This window comes from Branchiostoma belcheri, unplaced genomic scaffold (genome assembly GCF_001625305.1).
Source record: "Branchiostoma belcheri isolate BF01 breed outbred unplaced genomic scaffold, Haploidv18h27 scaffold25, whole genome shotgun sequence".
Taxonomy (NCBI): Eukaryota; Metazoa; Chordata; class Leptocardii; order Amphioxiformes; family Branchiostomatidae; genus Branchiostoma; species Branchiostoma belcheri.
In genome coordinates this window covers 1587553-1614221 of record NW_017803854.1, presented here as the reverse complement: position 1 = coordinate 1614221, position 26669 = coordinate 1587553, and the positions used below count along the sequence as shown (strand labels likewise).

General features: G+C 39.7%; 1 protein-coding gene across 1 annotated transcript in view; it reads right to left on the bottom strand.

Annotated features, from left to right (window-relative positions):
* Nucleotides 1–26669, bottom strand: part of LOC109471565 — a 70586-nt gene that overhangs the window by 14274 nt on the left and 29643 nt on the right. The window contains exons 12-16 of the mRNA XM_019770916.1: nt 23527–26010; nt 13498–13813; nt 2244–2308; nt 1362–1567; nt 336–456 (exon numbers count right to left, since the gene is read on the bottom strand). Coding sequence (XP_019626475.1) covers nt 336–456; nt 1362–1567; nt 2244–2308; nt 13498–13813; nt 23527–26010 — 3192 coding nt within the window. The remainder of the gene's footprint in view (nt 1–335; nt 457–1361; nt 1568–2243; nt 2309–13497; nt 13814–23526; nt 26011–26669) is intronic.

Sequence of the window (26669 nt, the reverse complement as noted above, 5' to 3'; positions counted from 1 at the left end):
AAGGGATATAATATTATAAAAATTATTTGGATATCTCAGAGTGCCGACTTGTGTACATGTACAATGTAAATGTACATGTATGGACAGGTATGCTACTTTAGAACTGCTTAAGGAATGGAATATTTTTATACAGTATACATTGCTGTCTCTTTTTGCTATTTTCCTGTGCAGAGTTTTTTGTGGTAAGGGCTTATTTTTTAATGAGCTTTAAGTTTATCACACATAATTAAGCTTTTACAATGTTTCTGCGGCTTAGAATTCTAGCATTCTATGAGGTTTTTGCTATTTATCATAGTATATTTCATTGCCATTGGAACATAGATGGGTTGACTTACAGTTTTGGTGTTGTTGATGTAGGTGGGAACGTCGGCAAAGGCATCTTTGACGGTTTGGCTAACGCCGGTTATCGAGGGCTGCATCTGCATGCTGGACATGAGGGCAAGCGCCACGCCGGTTCTAGGGGAAAACAGATGATGACATGAGTTTTCTGATCTCTTTCTACACAGTTGTATGCATCTCACAGACTTCATTTCATTGCTCTCTCTCTCTAAAGAAAATATGGTAGCTGTTTTACTGTAACCTATTCAGCATTGGCCCTGCATGCTCTTTTTCATAAGGCATTGTCTTGTAAGTCTCAGTAATTTACAGCCAAAGTCAAGGTTTTCCATAACTAAAGATGTTTAAATGTAGTCTGTTATCAGCTCTGATAAATGAAAGGTGGCAGAGGAAGTGGCTATCGTCTGTTACTAGGTCAAGATGAAAACCAGAACTTGGCAAATGGCTGCCCTATGTGCACAGAAGGATAAGGTAGTCTAATTTGTAGTCACCAGTGAAAATTTTACATAATTTGTAATCACTACTCTACCCTGCAGGCCCTACTTAACAGTTCAGGAAGATTTCAAAGGAAAAATCTTGGACCTTTAGATGAAAAGTGGACCTTTGAGCCTTGTGGGGGGAAGAAGCCAACACCCCTCGTAGCTACGGGCATGGACACTTACCCCATGAAGACGGTGACGACGAAGAGGCAGACGGAGAGGAAGGCTCGCCAGCATCCGAGATTCCAACTCCCAACCTCTTAGTCCAGAAGCAGGGCCAGTAACAACTTGACTATGCACAGTACATGCACCATGTTGTTTCTCAAACCCAAGATATAACATAGTCCTGACACTTACCCCATGAAGACGGTGACGACGAAAAGGCAGATGGAGTGGAAGGAGCGACAAAAAATGAGATTCATAGTCCCAACCTCTTGGTCCAGAAGAAGGGCCAGTAACAACTTGACTATGCACAGTACAAGCACCACGTTGTTTCTCAAACCCTGGAGGATATACTACAATAACTGTAACAATTCAGACACTTACCCCATGAAGACGGTGACGACGAAGAGGCAGACGGAGTGGAAGGCTCGCCAGCATCCGGTCCTGTCCTCCTCCTTCTGCTGCATCTTCCCTCCGCAGTTCCCGCAGCAGCGGCAGCAGCAGAAGATGCAGCCGACTAGAGGCAGCAGCAGCAGGAACACCACGCCCAGGGCACCGCAGATCACCCAGCCAATGTAGTCCACGGCCAACTGGAAATGAAAGAACATTTTGGGTCATGTACGGATGCTGAGGCCACCACAACTCCTTGAATTAAATATGTAAAGATTGGTGTGATATAACTAGCTGCTGCCACACCGCGTGTCTGCAAAGCTGGACCAGGTATGTTACGCCAAAGGGCGGTTATATCGGCAATACTGAAGCAGATACAGATGACCCAGTGTATGTAGTCCACGGCCAACTGGAAATAAATCGGGGTTTCATTTTCATCAAACATTGGCTATGAAGAAATATTACAATCATCACAAGCACTTCTAGCCTAAGCATGTAACTGTAGTCCACAGCCAACTGGAAATGAAATAAGAAAGTTAACATTTGCAGAGAAAATGCATAATGTTTACCTTTGCATATGGTCGGCTCTGTTGCTTCTTATTCAAACACGTTATATATATATGGTGACAGGACTCTAAATCCCTCCTGCTATAAAATTGCAACATGATGTAACCCAACACCAGTTACCATGGTGACAGACATCTGGTTCAGGTCTTATTTGTTTGGAGAAGAAGAAGAAACAGAGCAAAAACAGTGCGTTTTCTTGGGTAATACTTTGGATCATGTACTGATGCTGAGGGCATCACAGATTACCCAGCAGATGTAGTCCATGGCCAAATGGAATGAATGAATGAAAGAAAGGAATGAGTGCCTCACCTGCTGCCATGATGTCAGGATGAAGTTCAGGATGTCCTCTCCTCCCAGAACTTTATTGATGATCTCTGAAATAATGGAAGACATACAGAATGGTGAGGTTTTGTATTTATTGCGAGTAGTGATTGCAAATTTTGCAAAATTTTTGACGCTGATTACCAAATTATGCTAAATTTTTAATTGCTTTAAATCATGAGACTTGAATGACTGATTATGTCTTACACAAAAAGGGCATTGGGGCCTCTTAACTCCATGGGAGCTGGTTTGACATGACTCTTGTTGTAACAACATAATTTACTCCATCTAGTATTCTATTTAGCATCAGGTGCCTAAGTTTATGTTGGGTAGGTTCCAGATGTTTGTGTAAGCACCTAGTCTTAACTATAACCTTTTTAGGACCCCCGGAGAGCTTGTTAACTTAAATAGTCACTAATTCTGCATACACCGATAGGCTTAGCAGCCATGCCAACTCTAGCAGAGTGATTTAAAAGAAGCCAGTTACTACCGCTTCCGTTTCAAAGGACAAATAGAACGGTAACTATTCTTAAGCCTATCCTTTATACATTATAACAGGTGCTGTCTGTTCTTTTAAAAGTTTTATTTCCACTTTTTTCTTCAAAAGATAGGTTTCTTTTGAAGAAAAAAAATTATTTTCAAGTCACTGTAACACTGCATAATATTATACACAATATCACAATTTGTGTGACAGGCTGAATAGAAGTTCTAAACAGGAACTATGCGGCTCCAGGTGTCTTACTGAGGGACGACAGCGTGTGCAAGATGTCGGTTAGCTTGAGGAATGAATCCCCTCTACTATATTATACCCTCTATAGCAATGAATGAAATGAACTCTTTGATGTAGCCTCCAAATTCTACCCAAATTTTCACACATATACAAATGAAAAGAAAACTACTCTCCTCTTAACATCCTAAAACCCACAAATTATAGGAAAAGTGGGATCCTTTGTCTTCCTCTGGCTTCAAAAAAGAAGTCAAACCCAGTAGTAGTTTTTACCAGAAGTTTCTTAGTAGTTACAGTATCAGTAGTTCTATGTGTACTAATTGTCTGTTTTTATACCATATGTTTCTTCTGTTCCTGCAATTAGCCCTCGGGCAAGAATTTGCAATAAACAAACATTATAAACAATATCAATTATGATTGTCAGGTTTGTGGGAGGAAGACAAATATAGACTTGCCATTTATCTTTTCCTCAATATGCCAAAAATAAATTGTCCCCCGACAGCAAAGTTTGCCAACATTGATCTGCTAAGCAGCAGGGTTATTCTATTAATCTCATATCTAACCTACTAAGAAATACCTCCGGCCAAAGGCTTACTTATAAGGTAGCCAGTAAATAGGCATTCCCTGTCAAGGGCTCCGTAACTCTGTGAAGCCTGGGACAATTGGTAAACACTTAAGGTGAACTGGGCAGCTGTGACAATTGAGAAAACAACTTCAGTCACGTAAACAGGATAGGCTTTCTTCCTGCTAATGACCAAGGGGGTTCTATCAACAGAAGAAGTACTTGTTTGCTATATCGCTACTGTGAATTCATTTATTTTCATTTGGGACTCAAATTTGTGTTAGGAGGGGCTCAGGCAAAAGTAGGTTTTCCCACAGTTGAAACAATTCTGTAAGGTAAAATACTCTCCAGGCTGAGCTTTTATAGGCCTGTTTTTGTGACGATTTTTTAAAGGTCTTTTCTGCAAAAATGTGAAAAATAGAACTACACGTACTACAATCATTGCACAATATACAGGACCTTTCCTGGCAATGTGCTTATTTTGGCTACATGGTAATAGGCAGTGGTAGGAAGACAGTTAAAACTCCCATCCTTCCCAACATATGGTTCCAATATGCCAGAACACCCCAGATTTCATGCCAAATTACACACCCAATTTGATTTGATGGAAGACACAGGAGGACTACCCTTGCCTGCTGGTATCATTTCATTAAGTCTTAAGTTGCCATTTATCAAATTGTCATTTATTTGAGCCAGCAATATAACTTTTCTTATTACACCATTACTTCTCTCATCAGTAGCAGAATGTAATGTAATATAGAGTCTTTTCTATGCTCTTTCTCACTTTGAAATGTCTAAAATACACTTTTATCTAATCTATAACTACAAGAAGAATAATAAACGCCTTAGGATAGCCATTAATATCTCTTGATACAGTATAAGAGGAGGGGGCAAGGCAGATAAAAGATATACGATTTGCTAGCTATGGTGTGCATCAGATGTTTTCAATTAAAACGTATCAAACACGATTGCAAGTACATTATGTACAAAATATATGTTTCAGAGATATCAAAATCACCCATGCATGGTTCACTCATGTCTCTTACATACTTTATTATTAATGAGATGTTAGAGATGACAATAAATATTTCATATGAAAATTATGGTATCCACCGCGTTATCTGTGTTATATATAGAGATGACATCAATGTCCAGACAGCTTGTGACAGTCTTTGAAAAATGGGCTGTGAATGACTGGGAAGGTAGTGAAACAAGAGGTGCATAGCTACAGTCTACCCTGGCAATTGGAACATGGGAATGAAACCCATGCCGAAACCAGGCAGAGAGCTTAGAAATGCAGTTACAGCAGTTAATCTCCAAACAGATCATACAGTGGCAAGGCAGTATCCATTGGCCAGAGGAGTGTTCGTTAGCCACCGAATTGGGTGGCCAATGCATACTGTCTGGTAAATGGATACTGCCTGGCCAATTTGATACTGTCTTTTGTGGCAAATAGGAACCAAAACATCTGCTTGGAGATTTACAGTAGTGACCTATCACTGGTTTGGGCAGTGCCACTCTGTACATGTATCCATGTCACATCCTCTACTCAATGTACTTAAAATGTCATTGAAAGTCTCCTTGAAAAGCCCTTGTCCCAGTTCCTGGTACAACTCAATTACTGCATGTAGCTACTGTGGAGTCCTGCACTGTGCATTGTGTATCATATCACTAATGCACATGTACCAATACCCCGACTATCTCTCTCTGACCTAATCTCTTATGTAAATAATACAATAATCGTTGAAAATGTGAAAATGGATGGAGCAAAATAGAAATTTGTGATTCTTACATTTTGTGACATCTTAGCAAAAAGACATTCTAAAGACACAGAGAAAAAGGAAATCAAAATTATCCATACACATTGAATTTCATTCTGGGGACACAAATTTTTGGTTGTATTACGTTTTCAAACACCTAGTGCAACACACCCACTAAATGGAACGAAATGTCATTAAATACTAGTTTAAGCTTACATCCTGGACAAGTTTATTGTCTGCCCTTATAAACTCACGCCCCCTTAAAAACTGAGGCTACATAACAACCGTTACAGCTGGCAAACATCAGTATTGTTTAAATATTAGCTGAAATTGCCGGTGAGTAAAGTCCATGTGTAACTTCTACATCCAGAGGTGATAACAAATGTGACTAGCGGCACTTGACATAGTTATTTATTGGCCAAATTTATAGATAGCATAGCGTGCTTTTAGCATTCAAGCTGCATCACAAAAATTTGAAAAACAACGTACATTTTAGTGTGATTTGTCACTTGATTATACTTTATTAAACATACTAGTATCCGTCCTATACTCTCATATCCAACATACAGTACATATTTATGACACCATCACAAAATACTTGTGAGAACGTAAACAAACATGCATGGCTGTGTTCGCAGCTTTTAAACACCCTCAGTCATAGGACATAATATTTCTGCACCTCCATTCCCTGAATGTGTAAGGTTGATTCAGCCTACTTTGTAATGAAATGACCAGCAGCAAAGCCGGCCTTTTGTACTAACACTTACAGGTACTTCTGAACTGAGATAACGAGATGGTACTTTGGTCTCATTGAACCATAAACCATCACCTTTCTCGGCTTTTACTACCTCAATCGAGAAGGTAATGCTCTCATCCCAGCTGGCTAGATGAAGAAGAAGGAAACAGACCTATTTCCTTATTGGTGATGTAAGTCTAAAAATAACAAAACACACCTTTTACTTAGGGTTTGTTTCCCAGCTATCCTAAGCTTATAGCCCTGCTTGAAGATTTAGGTATGCCAAATTGAAAATGCCAACTGATCCAACCTGTGTACCGTAATGTTGGAAGGTACGCTGGTTGTGTATTTGCCTGTTAAGGTTAGGACTTGATGCAGGCTACAGAATGTAAATGAGTCCACGAGCAGATTTTTTTGTGGCTGCAAGTTAGGGCCGATTTACACAGGACAAGAAACATCATTTGGCCTGTGTCGAACATCAAATTGGCAAGACAATATCAAATCGGCAGGGCAATATCCATTTGTTTGCCTGTCATAAAAACAAATACCAACTTACAAAAATGCCTCAAACATGTACGTCAAAAATAAAACCTTTCCTTTGAGAGTAACTAGCACTCACTGTGCCTAATTTGCGCTGACTACTGATGTACCTAATTTGCCATCTCTAACAGAACCGAGCTGGCGTGATCAAAGAAAATGGAACAAATTGGATATGTTTGAGGATAACTCAGATCTCCAGGACCACTTAGATTTTCCATCTGTTGCTTAGGAGACCCTGATAGAAAACGTCACACACTTAATTATCGCCCCAACAGCTTCTGCAGCCCCCAACTGGCATCTTTAAGAACATTGATTATTACATGTACTTCATATTAGTCTACCAGCAGGGAATGAATCCTTGCATATTGCTTCTGGCAAGCCAAACTGTTTTCTCTTTCATCTGAGACATCAAAGTACTCTTCACGCATGTCGCAGCTTTAGGCTTCGGGTTATTTTTCTCAACATATTTTGGGGGCATTTTTATCAGGCTTTCTTTTTGTATTGGTGGTATCTCTTATTTTGCCAGATTTTGGGTGGCTTGCTGGATACTGGCCTGTGAATGATACAGATTCACTGTCTTGTCAAGTTGATACTGCCTTGCAGCCATGAAAAAATTTTCTTGCCAATGGAGATTGATATCAAAGAGCAAAACATCTCTCAGATCATAGAAGGATGAAAAACTGTTCTATGGCGGCTTTTGTAACTGAAAGCCTGTGCCAGTCAAAAGCAGTTTTAGGACTAAAATAAAATATAAAGCAGTGGCTAAAATAATATTGAATGGATTTCTTACCAGAAAACTGTATTGTGAAAATGATATTGGAGAACATCCAATGGACATGGAGATTGACTGGTGGCAACATAACTACCAAGTCATTTAAATTTTAATTATCAAAGTTACAGAATGATTTTCTAGCTCTTCAATTTCTGGAGATTGGCTACAACTACAAGTGACGCGAGGATTCTATATAATCTTGTCTTTCAATTTGGTGATAATTTCTGGCCTCCGTGTCCCTAAAAATTTGTTGCTGTAAAATAAATCAATGATGTTGTCAAGATACACAAAGCTTTCAGTGTAGCCTAATTGATCGCAGTAATACATGTATATTGTTATCAGGTTTGGAGTTGAGACCAGTATTAATCAAATGTCACTCATGGCCAAAGAAAAGGATTACAGATATCTAAATTTTGATCTGTAAAAGAATTAGAAAATGTGAAGCACTGACTACCCGACCCATTTGTGTAGCTCAACTGTGGGTTACGTGTACTTACATGTATGGATGCTGAAAAGCTTGCATGCTGCCAGGCTTACCTGTCAAATTGATAAAAGAGGGCTTTTGGATCCTAATCTTTTCGCATTGTGGCATTTGTAATATTCTATATCAGCAATGGATTTGGAAGGATGACTAGAACTGTTGATACAGTGAATATTTCTTCTAAGAAAGGTATTTTTTTTCACAGACATTTTTATTACATTTCCCCTAAAACCTCAAAATGAAAAAAAAATACACACCCTACATCTTCCGTCACCCAAATACGTTTAAAAATGGACAAGGTGGTTTCAAAGGGTCCTTGTTTTACCATACACCAATGTAAATTACACGTTTTAATCCATCTCATTTCCAAAGACATAATTTCACCAGTTACACAGTATATTTACAACAGTTCATGTTGATATGAGATGTATACTTTATTGACACAACAAAAGTACAGCGACTTTTGTAAGGTCTAAAAGTAAAAATACACGTAGACATACAGGCAAATAATGTACATGGAAACGAAATTAACCTACGTACAAAACGATGTCTTCTAAAGATAGCCCATTCAATGGAGCAAATGAACCTCGTGTCATGCATATGTATGTCCCCTGGGACAGGAAAGACGGCCTAATTAAGGTTGCTAGGCATTGACTGATTATGACAAAATAAACAAACGATACCAACGATCAATCGAATGTCCTGTTTTGTCCACACAGATACATCATGTAGATATACATTTTGTGATCCCGGACATTTCATATAACTTGTATTTCTGATTTCTTGCTATTGACAAACTTTGTTGTCAAAGCAATCAACCCAATATGTGACATTTAATGTATGATATTTAATAACTTTTGACATTTAATAACTTACTTGCTTTTATGCCTTCCTCTTTATTAATGATATTGGTGTTTTTGGTTTGCTCAGTTCCTTCTTCCATTCCAAATACCTAAAAAATCAATATTTATCTAACTAGAGCCTTAAAAACTTTAAATTCGCCAAGCTGGTATATACGAATTCGGAAAGGACATAACACATTGAACCTTGGCCATCTTGTCCAACATAAGTGTTTAAAAATTATTATATCGGACAGTTTTTTCAATGTGCTTAATATATATTATACTACCCTCTTTGAAAACAAATCCTAAATCCCTTTTTGTGATCTTGTGAAGTCTTATGAAGTTCAAGATTATTTCATCATTAATTCCATACCATTTTACAGCCTATTTACCTTAATACTTAATAGAGGCTACCAGAGTACATTAAACATAAAGGATTTGAAAGCAGCACCCACACAACATTTCATTTGCTTGCGGATGTTTGACTTTCAGGTCAGGCCTAGTAAAACAAATGTTTTCTTATACAGCCCCGCCAAAAAGGTTTGAAAGGACCATGCCATTGCGCAACACCAGTCACAATAGCTGAAGGAATCCGAAACAACTGTTACGAGCTATTGCCCCCCGAAATGTGCCAGGGCCAATGTTTGTACTAGCTTTGGTGCGTGCAAGTACGAGCGACTACCAATGCGTCCTCTTGTCACATTCTGCTATGGTTTCCTTGGTTTGAACATGTACCTTTTACTTCTTTTAAAGGTGTCGACTTGATTGATTGACTTGACTTTCTCCTTATAGGATTCTTTATTGACACAACAAAAAGTACAGGGACTTTTGTATCCAGGTCTTCTACAACTAAAGATCTAACAAAGTTAAATACATGTACATGTATAGATAACTTCATCTTACGTACAGAATATATGTATGTGGCAAATTACATACAGAATATATATCAGTGATACCAATGTGACAATGTCTGAGTCGTATGTTTGAAAGAAGCAACAAATATATTCATTTTGTTTGTGTTTATCCCAGCCCTTGAGTTCAATACATACCTGTAATATTTAAACACAGAAAATAAAAATGAACTATTTAGTCAACACTGCCCAAACTAAGGCCACACCAATTTAATTTGTTGGTTCTCGGATTTTTTCTGAAAAAATATGAAGTGACAGGGAAAAAAAAAATAAAAATAAAAACAGGTCTAGGCATCCTATTATAGGCTTAAATGCTACGGAATGAGCCATGAAGTCAACACAAAAGGCTGGGTTAAAATCTAAACATTGAATTTTGAACTTTTAATCAAACCACTGCAATGATAGATGGGAAAACTGTAACAACTAGGAAGAAAAGGACTTTCATTAACTGTTGGGGGCAAAACATGAGCATTTTTCAGTTGATTCAGGATCAGAATCAAATTTTTTTTTTTTTGCAAATCAGAAAAAAACGAAGAGGCGAATCCGAGAACCAACAAATTAAATTGGTGTGGCCTAAGTAAACAAAACATAATATCTTTGAAAACACAAGATGATTTTAATGCCACAATATGAAATTTTTTTTAGAAATCTGCAACGGGCCTCGTGCAGAAAAAAGAGAGAAATTTTCACGGCCCACTTATCATACATAATGCACCAACCAGTCTCTTTTAAGGCTTTCAAAATCGCTAAAAACCATGACAACTGTGATCCAGGGTGACATTTCAATGACAACCACAGATAATTACCTGAGCTCAGTGGGGGAGCAGGCTGGGATGGGGGATAAGGATGCTTCCGCCCACCCAAAATGGACTTACATAAAACCATTAGAGACCTGGTACATTTACAGTACAGGGCTTAATGAATGAATGTCATTCATTTATAGCTATGATATAAGCATACATCATACATGATTTTCTACATTTTTAGAAGGCTCACAAAATGTACTAAAAAGTAGTAAAACAGATAAAAAATGATCATACACGTGAATTTTGATTCCTCATTGGCTAACCATTTTTAGACTTCTGAAGTTCACTACTTCAATTTCAAAGAAAGAAACATAGAACATTGGTATCATTTCTTCATTCATGTGTATCTGAATTTTCTCTCTTTAGTATTCTCGTCTACGCCTCAGACCAATTCCTTCCTAAATTGTTCAATTTCTTGGCAGATTCATGAAATTTTCTAGGGAATAAGAGACTTCCAGATAATTCTCCAATGCAGAGCTGCCAACGTTGTCATACCTAACAGTTTTAGACTGTACTTATGATGGCTTACTAACACTTGTGTATGACATATTTTGTTCAGGTAATGTACAATTATCCTCTGCAAGGGAAAATCATTTGCAGAAAATAGAACTTTAAGGGCATCCGCTGCAAGGCAAAGAATTATGGAAAGAAGTCTACAGTCTATGTACAGGGAAAATGTGTTCATCATTCAACCATTACTTTTTAGAAAACTACGCAAAAGTATCAATTTACCAATAACAAACTATATTACTTTGCAATCTCACTCTGAGTATGCATTATTCACATCTTATCAAGTAACATATGCAAGCCAGAGCCAAGGACATGATAGAATGCCCAGAACATAGTAGGTGGTTGGGAAAATTACGGTTGAGTGTTGGCTTGGATGCGAGCAGAATGCTAAGCAGACCCTAACCACAATAGGAGCTGACGTTGCCTGTTGTGGGAAGGACTTAACAAATGTCACTCATGCATGATTTAGCCGACCTTTGCCGGAGCACACTTTCGGGGGTGTAGCAGAGCAGGGCTGGAAATACTGGGTGCATGTGCACCTTAGTGCACCCAAAATTGGAGCTGTGCACACCTAATTTTTTTCTGTAGGTGCTCTGGTGCACCCAAATATTTTTGTAGGTATTTTTGTACATATTAAATGTGTAATACTGGATATTCTTGGCATCTAAGTGTCAGAAAATCTTTGTAGTTGTTTAAGATTTTGAAGTTAGCTCCCATTTCAGATTCAAGCTCAGAAGAGGAGCAGTAAGACCTGCAGTTTTGTTTCATATGGTGCGCCCCAAAAATTTTTTTTGTGCACCCATCTTTTTAGGTTGGGTGCACCAGTGCACCTATTCCCAAAAATGAATTTCGAGCCCTTTAGGTGTAGCGGAGGGATAAATGTTGCATGCGCGTCACGGGACCGACACAAGATAATGCGAGACAGCGTAATCCTTTATCGGGTTCGGTCTGTCCCACAGAGCAAATACCAATGATCCATTACACGATGGGCAATTGACTACATGTGGTATGTCGATATAGGGGGAATTAGATTCGCTGGACGTGAACGATACCACTGGTGTCAGATCTGAGTTACATTAAGTTACTGTGAAGGGCACAAAATATATCATGGACACAACATGCTACTATTCAAACAATATATGGGGGTCTTCTGAGGCTGTCTCAAAAACTTACCCATCGCAGGGTAAAATTTGCAGGACATTGCTATCGAGCTAAGCAGGAAATCGTTTCTTCTGTCCTTCTCTGGAAGCCAAGAGGTCGAGTACACTGTAGAAGTCTGACTTTTACCGATACCTTAACTAGAGACACTGGCATAGAACTCGAATACTTAGTACTTAGGAAATGTAATGTTAGATGCAGAGAACTGTAGAGTTGTATGTGATGGCATAGAGCCCGGCTGATAGGCCGCTAATGTATGTATGTATGTCAGATCTGAACTGTAGTTACATGTGCGTATATTCACAGGGTGGCTTTTAGCTAATCTCTGAGTAGAGATCTTTCGGTGGCTACGAGACAGAATCAAATTGGCAAGACTCAGTAACAAATTGGCAAGACAGCATCAAAATTGCCAGGGTAGTATCTGGGGTGTAAGAAAAGATACTAGTACTAAAAAGGAAGCTGATAAAAGTGCCTGAAAACATGTTAAAAATAGGCCAAAGCCTAAAGCTCTGCCTGGAGTGTAGCTCTTAACTTCAGAGGGCAACCTTTCAGACTATTATAAAAGCACTCACTACCACACGACTAAAAAGCAATTCAAGTGCAAAGTGGGACTGGCACAAAGATGGCAGTTGAAAAACTATGCAGGCTTCTGTGTACATGAAATGTTAGACCATTGCATTTTCTTGTGTTTCCTTTTTTGAGTTTCAGTTTTGTGACTGCTTTGAGTTTTGTGACTCAAAGTACCCTTAATTTTAAAAAAAAACATTTTCTTCTTCGAAAATCCACAATTATATCTAGGGATTCATCATTATCCTGAAAAGGCTACTTTTCTTCATTTTTTTTGGACAATATTTCTTTTTGGGGAAGGGTGGTAATTTTTCCTGGACAACATAAAAATGTTGTCTACCTGGGTATTGACAATGCTCACTTTTCGCAGACAGTACAACCAACATAATTCTTATGGAAAGGAAATTTGTCTTTTTATCTTATTCCACTCTTTTCACCACCATAGACTTTGCTCTGTCTATGACTAACCTTACTAGACCAAAACAACTCAAATGGAAGTGATGTCATTTGATACCATGAAGCAGGTGCCACTGCGTACCAGGTAAACTGTGTCCACCACGCCCTTCACATAACACTAACAGTGAACACTTTTTTTTTTTTACGTACGCTTATTTTTTTATAGCAACGGTATTGGACGCTAATTTCTTCTTATCAAACTAGGGGCATTTTTCGGGGATTATGCGTTAAAGCAGCTGTGCTAAAATTGAGATAAAATTTCCGTCTAGCAGTAATCCATATAGCGCACAGACAAAACAAACAAAAAACTGGCACTGAACCACTGGCAAACGCTCGTGCATTTTGATATGCAGTCAGTGACCATTCATGCAAACGTGACTTGTAGTTTGTGGTTCAAGTGTAAATGTTACTTACCGTAGGCGTCTTTGGGCTGGATGGTCCGGACGAAGCTGCTCATGAGATTGTAGTAGCCCGCCAGACCACCTGCGGAATGGGGATCCTTGGTGTCGTAGGGCAGGTCGGCGGGAAGGCTGCCGAAGTCGCACGTTACGACGTTGCTGCTGTCGGCCGTGCAGCTTCCCGAAGAGCCAGCCGGTGCCTGGGTACCTGGTGCCGCCGTAGGGCCCGACGTGGTCGCGTTTTGGCCTCTACAGAGCGCCACGAACGCGGCAAAACACAGGAAAGTCCTGAGAAGCGAGAGCTGCCCGGCAGCCATGTTTCTTCTCTTACGCTCGCACTAAAGAATGATTCTGTCACGACTCACGAATTTTTGTTCGTCGCACAACGCGACTGATCTGTGAAAAAAGGGGGCGGCAAACATTAAACACGTCATCTAAAACACTTAATTCGTCTGCGTTTTTTCTTGACGTAACATTTTCTGTTTGTAGTGTAGAGTATGGACCATAAATATTCAGTTTTCTACGGGAAAAACGTGCGACGCAGACGGTGGGTGATCTTGATAAGCCATTTTTGAGCATCGCAACTTCCTTGTTGTCACAAGTTCTGCCTGTTGCACTTCAAACAACACAAGCGCACGGCGGTTTAAAATCATAAACATGCCTACAACACTAACACAAGCACTCAACCATACGTAAAGTATAAAATCTGAGGCATGCTAGGCAAGATCATCGATGTTAGCGTCGATTTCACTTCCAAACAACGTGGGAAAAAACAGACGACAAAGCGCCCGGGCATATGTTTACTCACCGTACACGCGTTTAGGATTTACTCCAAAATTGGTCCTCAAAAGCCTACAAATCGAGTTAGCTAGCTACACCAATGCTTGCTTCGAGTCCAACTACAGTACTGAATGGGCTAATTAGGATCAGAAGTCGCCTGTTTTTGGTGCTAGGTGATGAATTCCACCGGGAAAATTGCTGGTAACCCTTAGCGATGTCTAAACCCTCCCCCAAAACTGTTCGTCTGGGGGGCCGTGTGACGTCACACCAGGTGAGGCGGGCAGCCTGTTTGATATGTAAATTTTCTACCTGCGCAACACAACAGGAAGTAAAAGACAATGGAAATTTCGTGCCTTGTCATCCCCTGATTAAAAATAGATATGACATGTTGTTGTATTCCATTTGATGAGTACATAATTCACAGTAACGATTAACTTATGCATTTATTCAGTCGAGGACAAATAGACAGCAAACCAAAGGGTCAATACCCTTTCAAAATGCCATCCATCCCTCCATGCGGAACTAAACGAACCCTTATTTGTTTTATGCAGATAGGCAAACAGAAGACGTCAACTCAGGGTTCCAGGAAAAAGTCCTTAAACGAGCCTGCTTAAACTTAGAATCAAGAGGGAAGCTTTCCACTCTCTTAGGTGACTAGTGATTATGCTTTTGCCCCTTGTATTTTGATTCCCTAAACCCTATCGCAAAATAAAAGTCATATGATTGATGTTAAGTTTTGTGAAAAAAATTGCTGGACTGTAGTTTTTAAAGTTTTTAAAAAGAATTTTAGAAAATAATTTTTTTTCAGTACAAAAAAAAGAAAAAAAAAAGATAAGATTATAAAATCAGTATCAAGACATACTATTGTTTCCACACCTGCCAGACATCTTGTTATGCCCAATTAACCAATAAAAGAAGCTGGCTCAGTCCTTGTTACCATGGCAGACCAGGTTGTAAGAAAACACCTGCCAGTGTGCCTGTTCGTCGCCTGGTCCGAGAATTGGGACAGGGGAGTGTTTTAAATTTTAAAGGGCTCAATTATAAGAAGATTAACACACAGCAGAGCAAACGGTCAGCATTGTGCTAGTACTTTATAAAGGTGTGGACTTTGTGCAAATGGCCTATTCCAACCGTATTATCCCTGGTCAGTTTCAGAGTGACCAATGCCGCAGCTGGATTTAAAACTTTCCTTTTTCTTGCTTACAAGCTCTGAAGTATTAAAGGTGGGGATAATCTGCATACTAGTACAGTACTCTCTCCAAGTAGAGGTTTAAGCTTTAGCATATTTTTGACATGCTTTTAGGCTTTTTGACATGCTTTTATGCTTTTCTTATTGTGCTTTCTTTTTTGTACTGGTATCGTTTTTTTTTTAGTGCCAGCCAATTTCGGGTGGCAAATGGAAGTGACTGAAAAGGGTAGAAATTTGCAAAATAGACAGATAACATGCCAGGGGAGTTGGTCCACTGAAGGTGTACAGTTTGATGCTCTGAAGATATTAGAAGCTAGATCATACCTAAAGCAGAATCATATTTATGTTTCCACCAGATACACCTCACCTACTCACTGAACTGAAAACATATTATCCACCTCCTAAATGACGGAGACAGAAATAGCACACACCAAGGACATTATACCTTCTGTATAATGTCCTTGCACACACACACACACACATGGGTACACTGGATTGTTTCTGTCAGGTGTGTAATGCCTTAGCTACAAATCAAGTTACCACCACCTGCCTCTGGGCAAGGTTGCTATGTCAACGCAAACGTCGCATCATAAACATTGCAGGCACCCCCCTGAGGGAATACTAGTACTCTCCAAGCAGAGGTTTGGGTTTTGGCTTATTTTTGGCGTGATTTTAGGCTTTTTTATTGGGCTTTCTTTTTGTGAACTGTTTTTTTTCATGGGTTGGTGTAAAAAAGATACCAGTGCAAGAAAGACTGGTAAAAAAAAAGCCTAAAACACATGAAAAATAACTCCAAACCCAAACCTCTGCTTGGAGAGTACTGAGAATTGAATATCTTGTCTCCAAGCATATGTCTTGATTTTTTTCAGGAAACGTACAAGGTTTTGGATCCAAACATCTGCTTGGAGATTTGGGACAACCTGTTTTTTTTAGGTTGACCTCACATTGAAAACAATAAGGAGCTTAAAAATAGGATTCTTACACTCCTTGCAAAAGTAGCCTGCCAATTTTGAGGTGTTGGATGGTTTCAAAATTTTACCTTAAGATAATACCCGGGTGGATTGCATTTTTTTAATGAATAAATGGACAGAAATGTGAACTGTGAAAAATATGAGAAAGCTACAATTAAGGAGTGTTTGGTTCAGCTTGGATAAAAAAGTTGTCAACAGATTAGAAATCTTAAAATCAGCATCGAAAAAAGTGCTCTACAGGTCAATTCTTTTAAATCCCCTCAATTCCCCTGAGATTAAATGGGCTCTGCAGGCTATTCTTTCTAAAGCCTGTTGGTCACTTGCATAAGGGATGTCCACATAGCAACAAGAGTGTGTCCTTGCTATATTTGGGACGTCCCATCACTGGGCAGTAGTAAATTATTGCATCTATTGAGAGTTGTCTGTCATACAAGACAAAACACAATCCATTTGCTAATTGGACTGATGGAGAAATCTTGTGGGAACACAAACGTTTTTTTTTTCTTATGCAGAATCTCTGCAACTTGTTATCAAATCATATTTTTCATATATTCAGTGGGACCAGTAAAGGCATGGTCACTATTTTTTTTGTTGTAAGATTTTTATTGATGCCATGACAGTACTAGCCAATGACACACTATTAAACAGCAATTTTTGCTGTCATGAGATAGCTGTTTTTTGTAGAATACCTGTAACTCGCTGTCATGACACTATAATTCAAGGAATGTGACCAGGTCTTGAGTTATAAAAATTCAACTTGAGGTTTGATATTGTTAAAATATGGTTAACGTTATGTCAAAGCTCTGACAAAAGATGCTGTGAATACCAACTGCAGGTGTAACTACAACTGTAAATCTGTGTCGTCAAAGATGTTCTTTTACACACCCAAAAACCTTTTGAGGTTCAAAGCACACCAGACACCAGAAACCCAGAGCACAATGGAAAGGAAGATATAGGGGCCATTTTCGAGTAATCTGAGGGCTTAATGGTTTGCAAAACTTTACGTAAGGCCAAGCGGGTTTCTGTTCGTGCTTTTTGCAGTCATGGCAACTGATTTCATGCCTCTGGTGATTCAGGACAATGAGGACACTGCAGAGAAAAGGACAACCTGATTCTATAACACCTGGGGTTAGCGCTTCACTGTGCCAAGGGTCGCATGCTTTTCTCGAACAGGTGTGCCTAAAGCTGCCATTGATCCAGACATACTTTATGCTTTACTCAAAAAAGTATTTACTGATACTCTCCAAGCAGAGGTTGGTGGGGAAGATTGTAACCTTTCTTTATATGTCCTGTTTTTTCTGTCACTACCCCCACCAACCAAGTTGTTAATAGCCTTTGAGGCTGTGACTCGCAGCAGAGGTTGTGGGGGCAGTGACAGAAAAAATGGGGCATATATAGAAAGGTAACAATATTCCCCCCCAACCTCTACTCAGAGAGTATTTACTGATTCAGAAATTGCTGAAAAATATTTTTCCATTGTCAAAATAACATTGTCTAATAATCACAAAATAAGAATTATTATTCTCCTTACATTGTATTTGGCTAAATTTGAGGGATCTTGGGCCCTACTACATTTTGTACTAGGGTTTGGGTTGGAGTTAGGAAGGGCATCCAGGCGTAAAAATCTTGCTCCAACAAAAGACTTGCATTTGATGCAAGCACGTCTAACCCCCATTTCGGGGTCGGGGAAAAATGATGTTACAATTGGATTTTAAAAAAAAAGAATTATCAGTCTGGAGAAGAGCCAGTTTGCCACTTTGTGACAGTGACTTTTGGGTAACCCTTGTCACAAGTAAGAGCCACATACATTGTAGATGACATTAATGCCCAGCATCAGTCACAGTAAACCTCTTGCGCTGGCGCCATCCATTAAACTTGATACCCGTTATGTCTACAAAAATATACTGTAGTCACTTCTCCTGGGGCCAATTCTAGGAATTATTTGTGGCCGATTCTGGGAATTACTCGTTGTCAATATCAACCACCTGTTATTTAACACTCCCGTGGGTGACTCGATGAAAATTCATGACCAATCTGTCTGGAACAGGTTGCGTAACAGTTGTAGCTTGCTTTGAAGTGTACAATTTAACCTGTGCAAAACTGTTTTCCGTTGTTGATATAGTGAGTGATTTTTTTTACTAAACACTGTAATTCCCTATTGTTTTACTTTAGCTTTCATGGCCTTTAGTGTTTGTTAAGTGTTTTCATTTGTACCGTGAACTTATCATTACTGTTATCAAATCATTAAATTATTTTTCACTTCCCTCCCTGCACTTGATGCCATAGTGACAATTAAGTTCTGTGATTGCATGTCCACTTTCCTCATACTCTGAAATTTTGCTAACAGGAAGACAAAGTTAACTACAGTATAATGAGCAAATACAGCATTCGTAGCATGTTTTAAACGTCACATTAGCTGATTACTACTGCTAAAAATGATCAAAGGTTTATTGACCTTTTCATGGCCTTGTTTATTGTCTCATGAATACATACATGAGCTCTTTTATACACGACTTGCTTTTGTTTCTGTGCAGGAACATTTGTTAATATCCACTAGACTCCTTTGCAGGCTGAATAAATAGTAGAAATCGGTCTAAAATTAGTAAAAAGAATGTACCCCGGCAGCTGGCCAGGCGAGATGGCCGACCATAGAGGGTCCAGTTTGCCTGCACGCAGGCCGATTTCTACTATTTATTCAGCCTGCAAAGGAGTCTGGTGGAGACTAAACATTCTTGACACTTGACAGTTTCAAGGGTATATTTGCCTCCCCACCTGGTAGTACGTAGTGTGTCTTTATGTAGAACGTGGATGCTTTAGTCAGCTACATTTCAAAATGAATGACTCAAAATCAAGCCTGCTTTTCTGTGGGAAAGCTGTTAAACAAATATGAGTCAAAGGAGAAATGAGCACCATAGAAACAAGAAATTGAAGTTCTCAGACTTCTGTAAAATATTTTTGTTGTTATTTGTTGCTTGATCAATACATGTAAATGTAAATGTCTTGCTAATTCTGCTAATCAATAACGCATTTTCCCAATGGCTCCCATAAGGCAACAGGCACGTACAAAGCAGGAAATGAGATAAACTTTTCTGGGATCTTTGACCTAACTTCCTGTCACAGGTAGTGTCCCGTCCTGCCTATCATACAGTGCCAAAACACAAGCAAACACAGATGCACAAAAAAACAAAACCTCCACATACACGGAAAGAATAAGCCTGAGACACTTAGATTTAATAAAACCAATAATTCATTCTCCATGAGGTTATATGAGGTATATTTACAATAAAATGCAGGGTTAGTAATGACTAATGTATATTAGCACCAGACATTTATATGGGTATTAAATGACAAAAATAACATTGTCTCAGCCTCCTGACATTGAGAATTGCTGTAAATATTACAGCTCTATTATGTTACTATAACACAACTGCAACAACTTACATTACTCTGAGAAGTTGGTGTACAGTGTAGTTGACAACAAGTTTTTTAATCATCGCAGTGTCTATACTGGTAAATATTTTCCAACACTTGTGAATTGTGATCAAGTATTTCATTCTGTATATTTAATGTACATATAGTGACAGTTTCTGCTTTGTGAATACTTATATATTGAACGGTAAATTGAACCAAACAAATGCCTAGACTATCATACCTAAATATTCACTTTCAGTTCTTTCATTTAAATAATGGTCCATCCCCTGACCAATAATGGTTCATCCCCAGATCAAATGGACTACCCCTAAATAAGTAGCGTGACTCAAGAAACGAAATCAACACAACCGAAACTTCATAAGTTATTGAGTCAGGGAGTGAATTATTTATAAGGTTTGCCATTATACACCAAGGGCTGACCTAGATATAACAATAGGCTGAATGTATCTGAAGATGCAAGAAGAATCCGTAAGTCACGTTTCATCATAGGAGACATGATTAAATGGGTCAGAGTAAGATTTATATCTGTTTAATTAACTTCTGCGTCATTCTCACTTCTTCTTTCACGAAGGGGACACGTTCGGCCACACCCATTTGATTTGTGAGGGCCTGCCTACCCTTTTTTGTAAGGCGTAATCAGGTCTTTTTAGACTTCTTAATTCATAGGCAGTCTCCGCAAAAATCAAAGTACCGGTAATTCGTAATAGGACATTAGCTGCAAATTGTAAGGTCGCAATCAGCTTTGAGACTTTAACGTAATTTGTAATCGGCGGCGAAAATTTTGTGTAATTCGTAATCACTACACACCCCCCCCCCTCCCCATGCAGGCCTTCATTTGTTGCTTCTCTGTTTCAGGAAGTTAATACGGTAAGGCGGGCACGGGAAAACACCCAGAAGCCACAAAGTCAACATACTAGGCTGGTTCATGATCCAAACAATGAATTTTGAACTTGAATCACTGCATAGATTGATGTAAAACTGTAAGTGTAACAGTTAGGAATACAAAGACTTCAACCGTTGTTGACAAAATATGGGCATTTTGGGGTTGATTCAGGACCTGAATGGTACATGCATGTTGTTTTGGGAAATCAGAAAAAAAATTAAGCAAGGATCCGAGAAACAAGAGATTAAATTGGTGTGGCCTTAAAAATGCAGTCCTTGATACAGCCAAGGACTTCTGTATAATGTCCTTGATATAGCTGAGTGTGCATTACTATGTAAGTCAAGACATAATGACTTTGCGAAATAAACCGAAATTTGATAATTTCTTCCTTTACAAATCTGCTGTGAAAGTTATACAATGTATCTATCTCTTGTGTACCAATCCTAGTAATACAATAATTATCTACAATGGAAAATGATACAGCCTAACTCCTGAGGGAGAATCCATCAGAAATAAAAAGAGAATACATCGTAAATGTAAGATAATCATCATCTAAAGTACAAGGGTGTACTCGAGTTACTGAGATTATTGACAACACAATAATAGAGTTCTACACAATTAAAATCTAACACTAGAGAAAGGAAACCAAGGGGGAAAACCCTTCAAGCTGGCGTCAGATTGTCAAAGACCTTTGGCCCATTTAAGTGATCGCCAGGTTGCTGAATTTAATAATTCCGCAAGTGTTAATAAGTGTATTTTTTGCTTAAAAATGTACCTCATCATATGAGACGGGGCCTAAAATCATCCTGTCCCTAAAAATTGCACAGTGGTTGGGAGGACACCAGCTTCAACTTTCAAGAATCGTCATAGTAATGGACAATGCCCAAGCATGTAATTTCATTTGAATGAGATATATATCTGATATCCGATGCCGACTTACATGTACATTATAATTATCTACGAGTTCTTTATTTTTCAAACATATTTTCAGAAAAGAAAAAAAAACAAACAATATGCTGATTCCTGAAAGTATCAAAACAGAATCTTATCTTTTTCACTGCAAAGGAATTGTGAGGTTCTCGATTCATCAAATCGTTATGAATAAATGTGACAGATCAGCAAAGGTCACCAATCGTTTCATCTGAGATAAAGAGAATTCCATCCCTTGATTGGTGCAACATCTAACGTCTGACGAAGACAAATCATCGAGGGAATTTTAATCTCGAAGGGAAGAATTTCAGAACAAAGGAGTGGTGATTTTATTCCGTGTCGTGACGTCTGTACCAGCTAAAGTCAGACTAATAAGTTTTGTAGCTATGGTAACGCTATACACAGGGCGTAAAACAAAGTTGAATCGAAAGATTTGATTAAATATTGATGGTTGGAGGTCCTGGAGTGCAGATTTTAGGGTGTAAAATACTGCTTCAATTGGAAGGAGTTTTTTTATGCCAAAGATGCTAAAAAGACACTTTTCTTCTGAGCAACAAGAAGGAATTTCAACATTGTAAATTCTTATGGCAACAGATTTTCAAGTCAATATTTATCATGATTATGAAAATAATTAATTTTTACACTGTTCAGGAGCAATCATTGATAGACCATAGAAATTTCTTATCTATATTTTTTATCATTACATGTGGTGATTTTTTCAACCAACAGTTTACCTTCAAAATCTTTCACTTCCTTTGAAAAAAGGGTCACTTTTGCAAAGGCCTTCGATCAGTGCTCCTTTCAATCCATGTTCTCACGGCCACGGCCACCTAGCAGTTCTGGAGTGAACTGCAACCAATTAGTGCTTCATCTAACAGGTGGTTGAACAGGTGGTCAGTAGTGGTCAGCACTCAGTGGTCACTGTTGCACAGGATACAAAACAACAATGTTCTATATTGTGTGTTACCTTGACAGTCATTTGAGAAGGTGAAAGTATTATATGTGATTTTATTTATTATGTATAACTCTGTTTATTTACTATTATTGATTGGCCCTTTGTGATAATTTATTGGAGAATTTGTGCTCTTGATTCACACATTGTAATCACACAATAAAATGTAGTCAATTTTATATTGAATGATCGTAGATTCCTGTTTGAATCTATGTGATAAGAATTTTGTATTATGTTGTCAATGAGTCTAACATGAATGAATTGTTAAAGAACCACAATTCAGCCTATGTAAGGCTGCCAGTGTTTTTATCCTCAATAAACCATTTCATCACATTTTAAAATCAACTGATTGGCGACCTGTTCCTGATTGCCCTTTGAATGTCAATACAGTTATTTGTTGGATAAAATAATTACATATAAGAATTACACATTTTGACACATAAGTACATAATTGTGCATAGTGCATAATTACTACACATTACATCAGCCACTGAGAAGTTTCAGTGCATAGAATCAGTGTGACACCTGTCAATCACAAATAGTCATATTGAATATGACATTGAACGTAATGGTTTATATGTTATTATAATTATCATGAGTATCATTTTACTCTACACATCATTATTGTACATTCTATGATTATCATGAGAGGCGCAAAATAGTTTCTAACTGTTAAACCATTCCTAAAACACAATTGCTAAAATACTTGACAATGCAAATCAATTATCATACATATTAGAAAAATACTGTGGCTTGATTTTTGTAGAATGTACCCCCAAAAAAATATCTGGACAAAAAATAATGTTGCAATTAAGGAGAAGCCAACAAATTTAAAATTTCAACTAAAATCATGTCTCCTTCTTGTCTAGATAGTTGGAAGGCACCCATCCCGAATGTTCCCCCCCTACAACGGTAGCGTACCACCAGCCATTCCAGTGCGTTTCTAAAACCTCCAGCTCTTCTCCCTCGTCAAAACTTAGCATCTCTGCGTCGTCAGTATGATAACTAGCCGCGGCAATGTAGACATTCTCTCCCGTTACTATCGTGGTATCGTGACCCATCACATCTTCAACGCTCTCGTAGATGTGCTCGTCCCCATCTGTTTCTAGCGCCGTTACCGTCGTAAGCGAACTCGACTCGGACGTAAGGCTACTCGTCTCGGAGTCCATTCTCGTCAGAGATTTGGGTCTGAATGGGGAGGGCACATCTACGCGAGCGCTGTTCAATTCCCCGATTGCTACGTCTTTCGTTTTGAGAGATGGTGGGGAGGATTTTGTTTGGTTGAGAGTGAGTTTCGGTTTATTTTGGGCTAACGCGGGTTTCTTGTTGGAGATTACCGGTTTACTTGCCTGGACTGCGGGTTTGGTTTGAGGCACGCTCGGTTTGTTCCCGAACACGGGCGGCTTTGGTCTTGCTGGTGCAACTGCTGGTTTGTTCCTAATGAGTTGAGGCTTTGCTTTTGTTGGCACTGCCGGTCGACCTGCCAGTCCTCTCCCTGTACCAAAACTTTTTCCCGACTTTGCAACTGAAGCATCGGCGGCATCTCTCTTCTGTGCTGGTCCGATTTTACCCTGTAACATGCCGAGTCTTTCCTTTACAGAGATGAACCGCTCTTCACCATCTGCTTGGTGCATGTCGTCTGGAATGCTCTTCGCTCTTGAAGCCTTTGTCTCCTCTGTCCTCTTTTTTGGGATCCTGGATAACGAAGATGTTGTTTCGCCACCTGTCTTCTCCATCAACATCCCCATCCTCTCTTTTAAGGAAGGAACTCTTTCGATCTTTCCACCTTTGTGATCTGAAGATGCTGACTTGGGGATAACCTTAGCCTTTGGACTCCCCTTTCTCGGCTCCTGCTTTTGGAAGCCTTTGGGACTGGTTGTCCTTGTGGAGGCAGCTGTAAACTTGCTCATACCCTCCCTTACCGATAAGACACTCTCTGTACTAGTGGCCGGTGGAATGCTTTCTTTGGGTGGCAAAGGTTCCGAAACCTTGGACACAGTTTGGGTTTTCTTGACAGGTAGAGAGTACCTTGCCTTGACTTCTGTGGCCCTTGTTTGCTTTTTGATTTCCACGTCTTTGGTGGGCATCTTGTTTGGAGGTGTGGCCTTCTTCTGGAATGCTACTGTAGTCGGTTTCTTGTTTTCGGAGGATGAGTGTTTGGTGACATCATTCCCGTTTCTAAATTTTGCAGGTACGGCTTTCTCAACATCCACGTACTTGACCTCTTCTTCTTCCTCTATATGTAACTTGTCGTCGTGCCCGAGGTATGTGGAGGGAGCCCACCCCTCCTTGGACCCTATTCTCACAAACCACCACCCTGATGTGTTCTTCTCCAGCACTTCTGCTTTCTGTCCCTTCGAGAAGCTGATCTCCTTGGTGTCTTGCCTTTCGTACCTTTCGCACGTGACGTAGATCCCCTCTTCATCCTGGATTAGTTCTCCATCATACTTTGAGGGTTTCCCATGATGCTTTGATGTTATCCCATCATGCTTTGCACTCATTTCCCCACCCTTTGTAGTTCTCCCAGCATGCTTTGCTGGGATTCCTGCAAACTTCGTTTTCTGTTGCCTGTTGTTGTTTTCTTCTTCATCGTTCTGTTTTGAAATCTCAGTTCTGTGTATCTCGCGGGATTCTGGTTTTGTTTCCGACTGCACTATGTGCTTTGCCTTCGCAGCAAGGACCTTATGAATTTCACTGAGCATGTCCCCCTCCTGTTCTGTATGTTGTTCGGAAGATGAAGAAGGTAGGTCCTTGCTGTCTGCCTCTATCCAGCCTTTCATCTGCGGTACCTTCGGCGGTTGAGTAGTTGGTCTGGAGGGCCCAGGGGAGCTTTTCCGAACAGGGGAGCTTTTTCTTACCGGGGAACTTTTCCTGATAGGGGAGCTTTTTCTAGCAGGTGAGCTTTTCCTAGCTGGAGAACGCTTCCTAACATTTTTCTGTTTTGAGGCCAGAACTTGTTGGATTTCGCTGAGCATATCAGTCCCTCCGATGGTCGGTAAGACCGGGTCGTCTTCACTTGGAGACAACCGACCCTCCTGATCTTGAGTTTCTCTGATGTGTAGCACTGGTGAAGCTTTTCTTCCATTAACCGGACTTGGGTCCTTCTCTTTCCCCGACTGTTGGGGAACAGGGGGAGGGCTAAAGTTGGGTTTCACAATGGCATCACTCGGTGTCCGTTTTAACTGCACATGTGGTTTCTCAAACGCGGGGACTACTTTCGCTACTGGTGACACTGGAGGACTGAAGGTGGGTTTGGGAACTGCTGTTGCGCTGCTGGCTGGTGGTTTCTTTGGTCGCTCCCGTCTTTCGATGTACGATGCGGGCGCCCATCCTTCGGTGCCCCCCTCCCCCACCGTCACAAACCACCATCCACTGGGAGACTTCTCTATTACCTGCAGAAATGGGAATAACACTTGGATGAGCAAGAAGTCACTACACTAAAGCTTTAAACAACTTCTGCAGTTAGATATGCAAAGTTGGGTGTAACAGGTCATTTGGTGTAATAAAGCCAGCTGCGAAGCTGGTGTGTTACGCCGAAGGGCAGTTATACCAGCTATAATACAGATACAGAAACAGATGTAGGAAATTTTAGACTTTCAGCAAGTCATTGGGGTTTTTGTGACCTTCAAGTTCTGCCCATTTCCCATGTCTGACCTTTAGACCTGTCATTCTGCCTGTCAATCTTCCCCACCTACTCTGTCCAGACAAGCATACACAAACCCATAGCTCAGCCACCCAAAACAATACTTCTGTAAGAGAAGGTTAAGAATTGTCCCTGATAATTCCGAAGTACAAGAACTTCCTAAGTGCAGTCTTGTCCAATGTAGCTGCATCCTACGTCACATACAAAAGAACGTTAATAGAATAAATTGCCAAGCACCACATGGTCGCGCACAGTTTACGTATCCACTCATGTCACCGGCGCGAGACAATATCTTCGCACAATTCATTACGGGTTGCTCTAATTTTCAGGCTCCGTGAACCCGAAGGCCTGTAGGAGTACAGATGGAGAGGAATTATTTCTGTCACACTCCTGTGACATCAAATATAG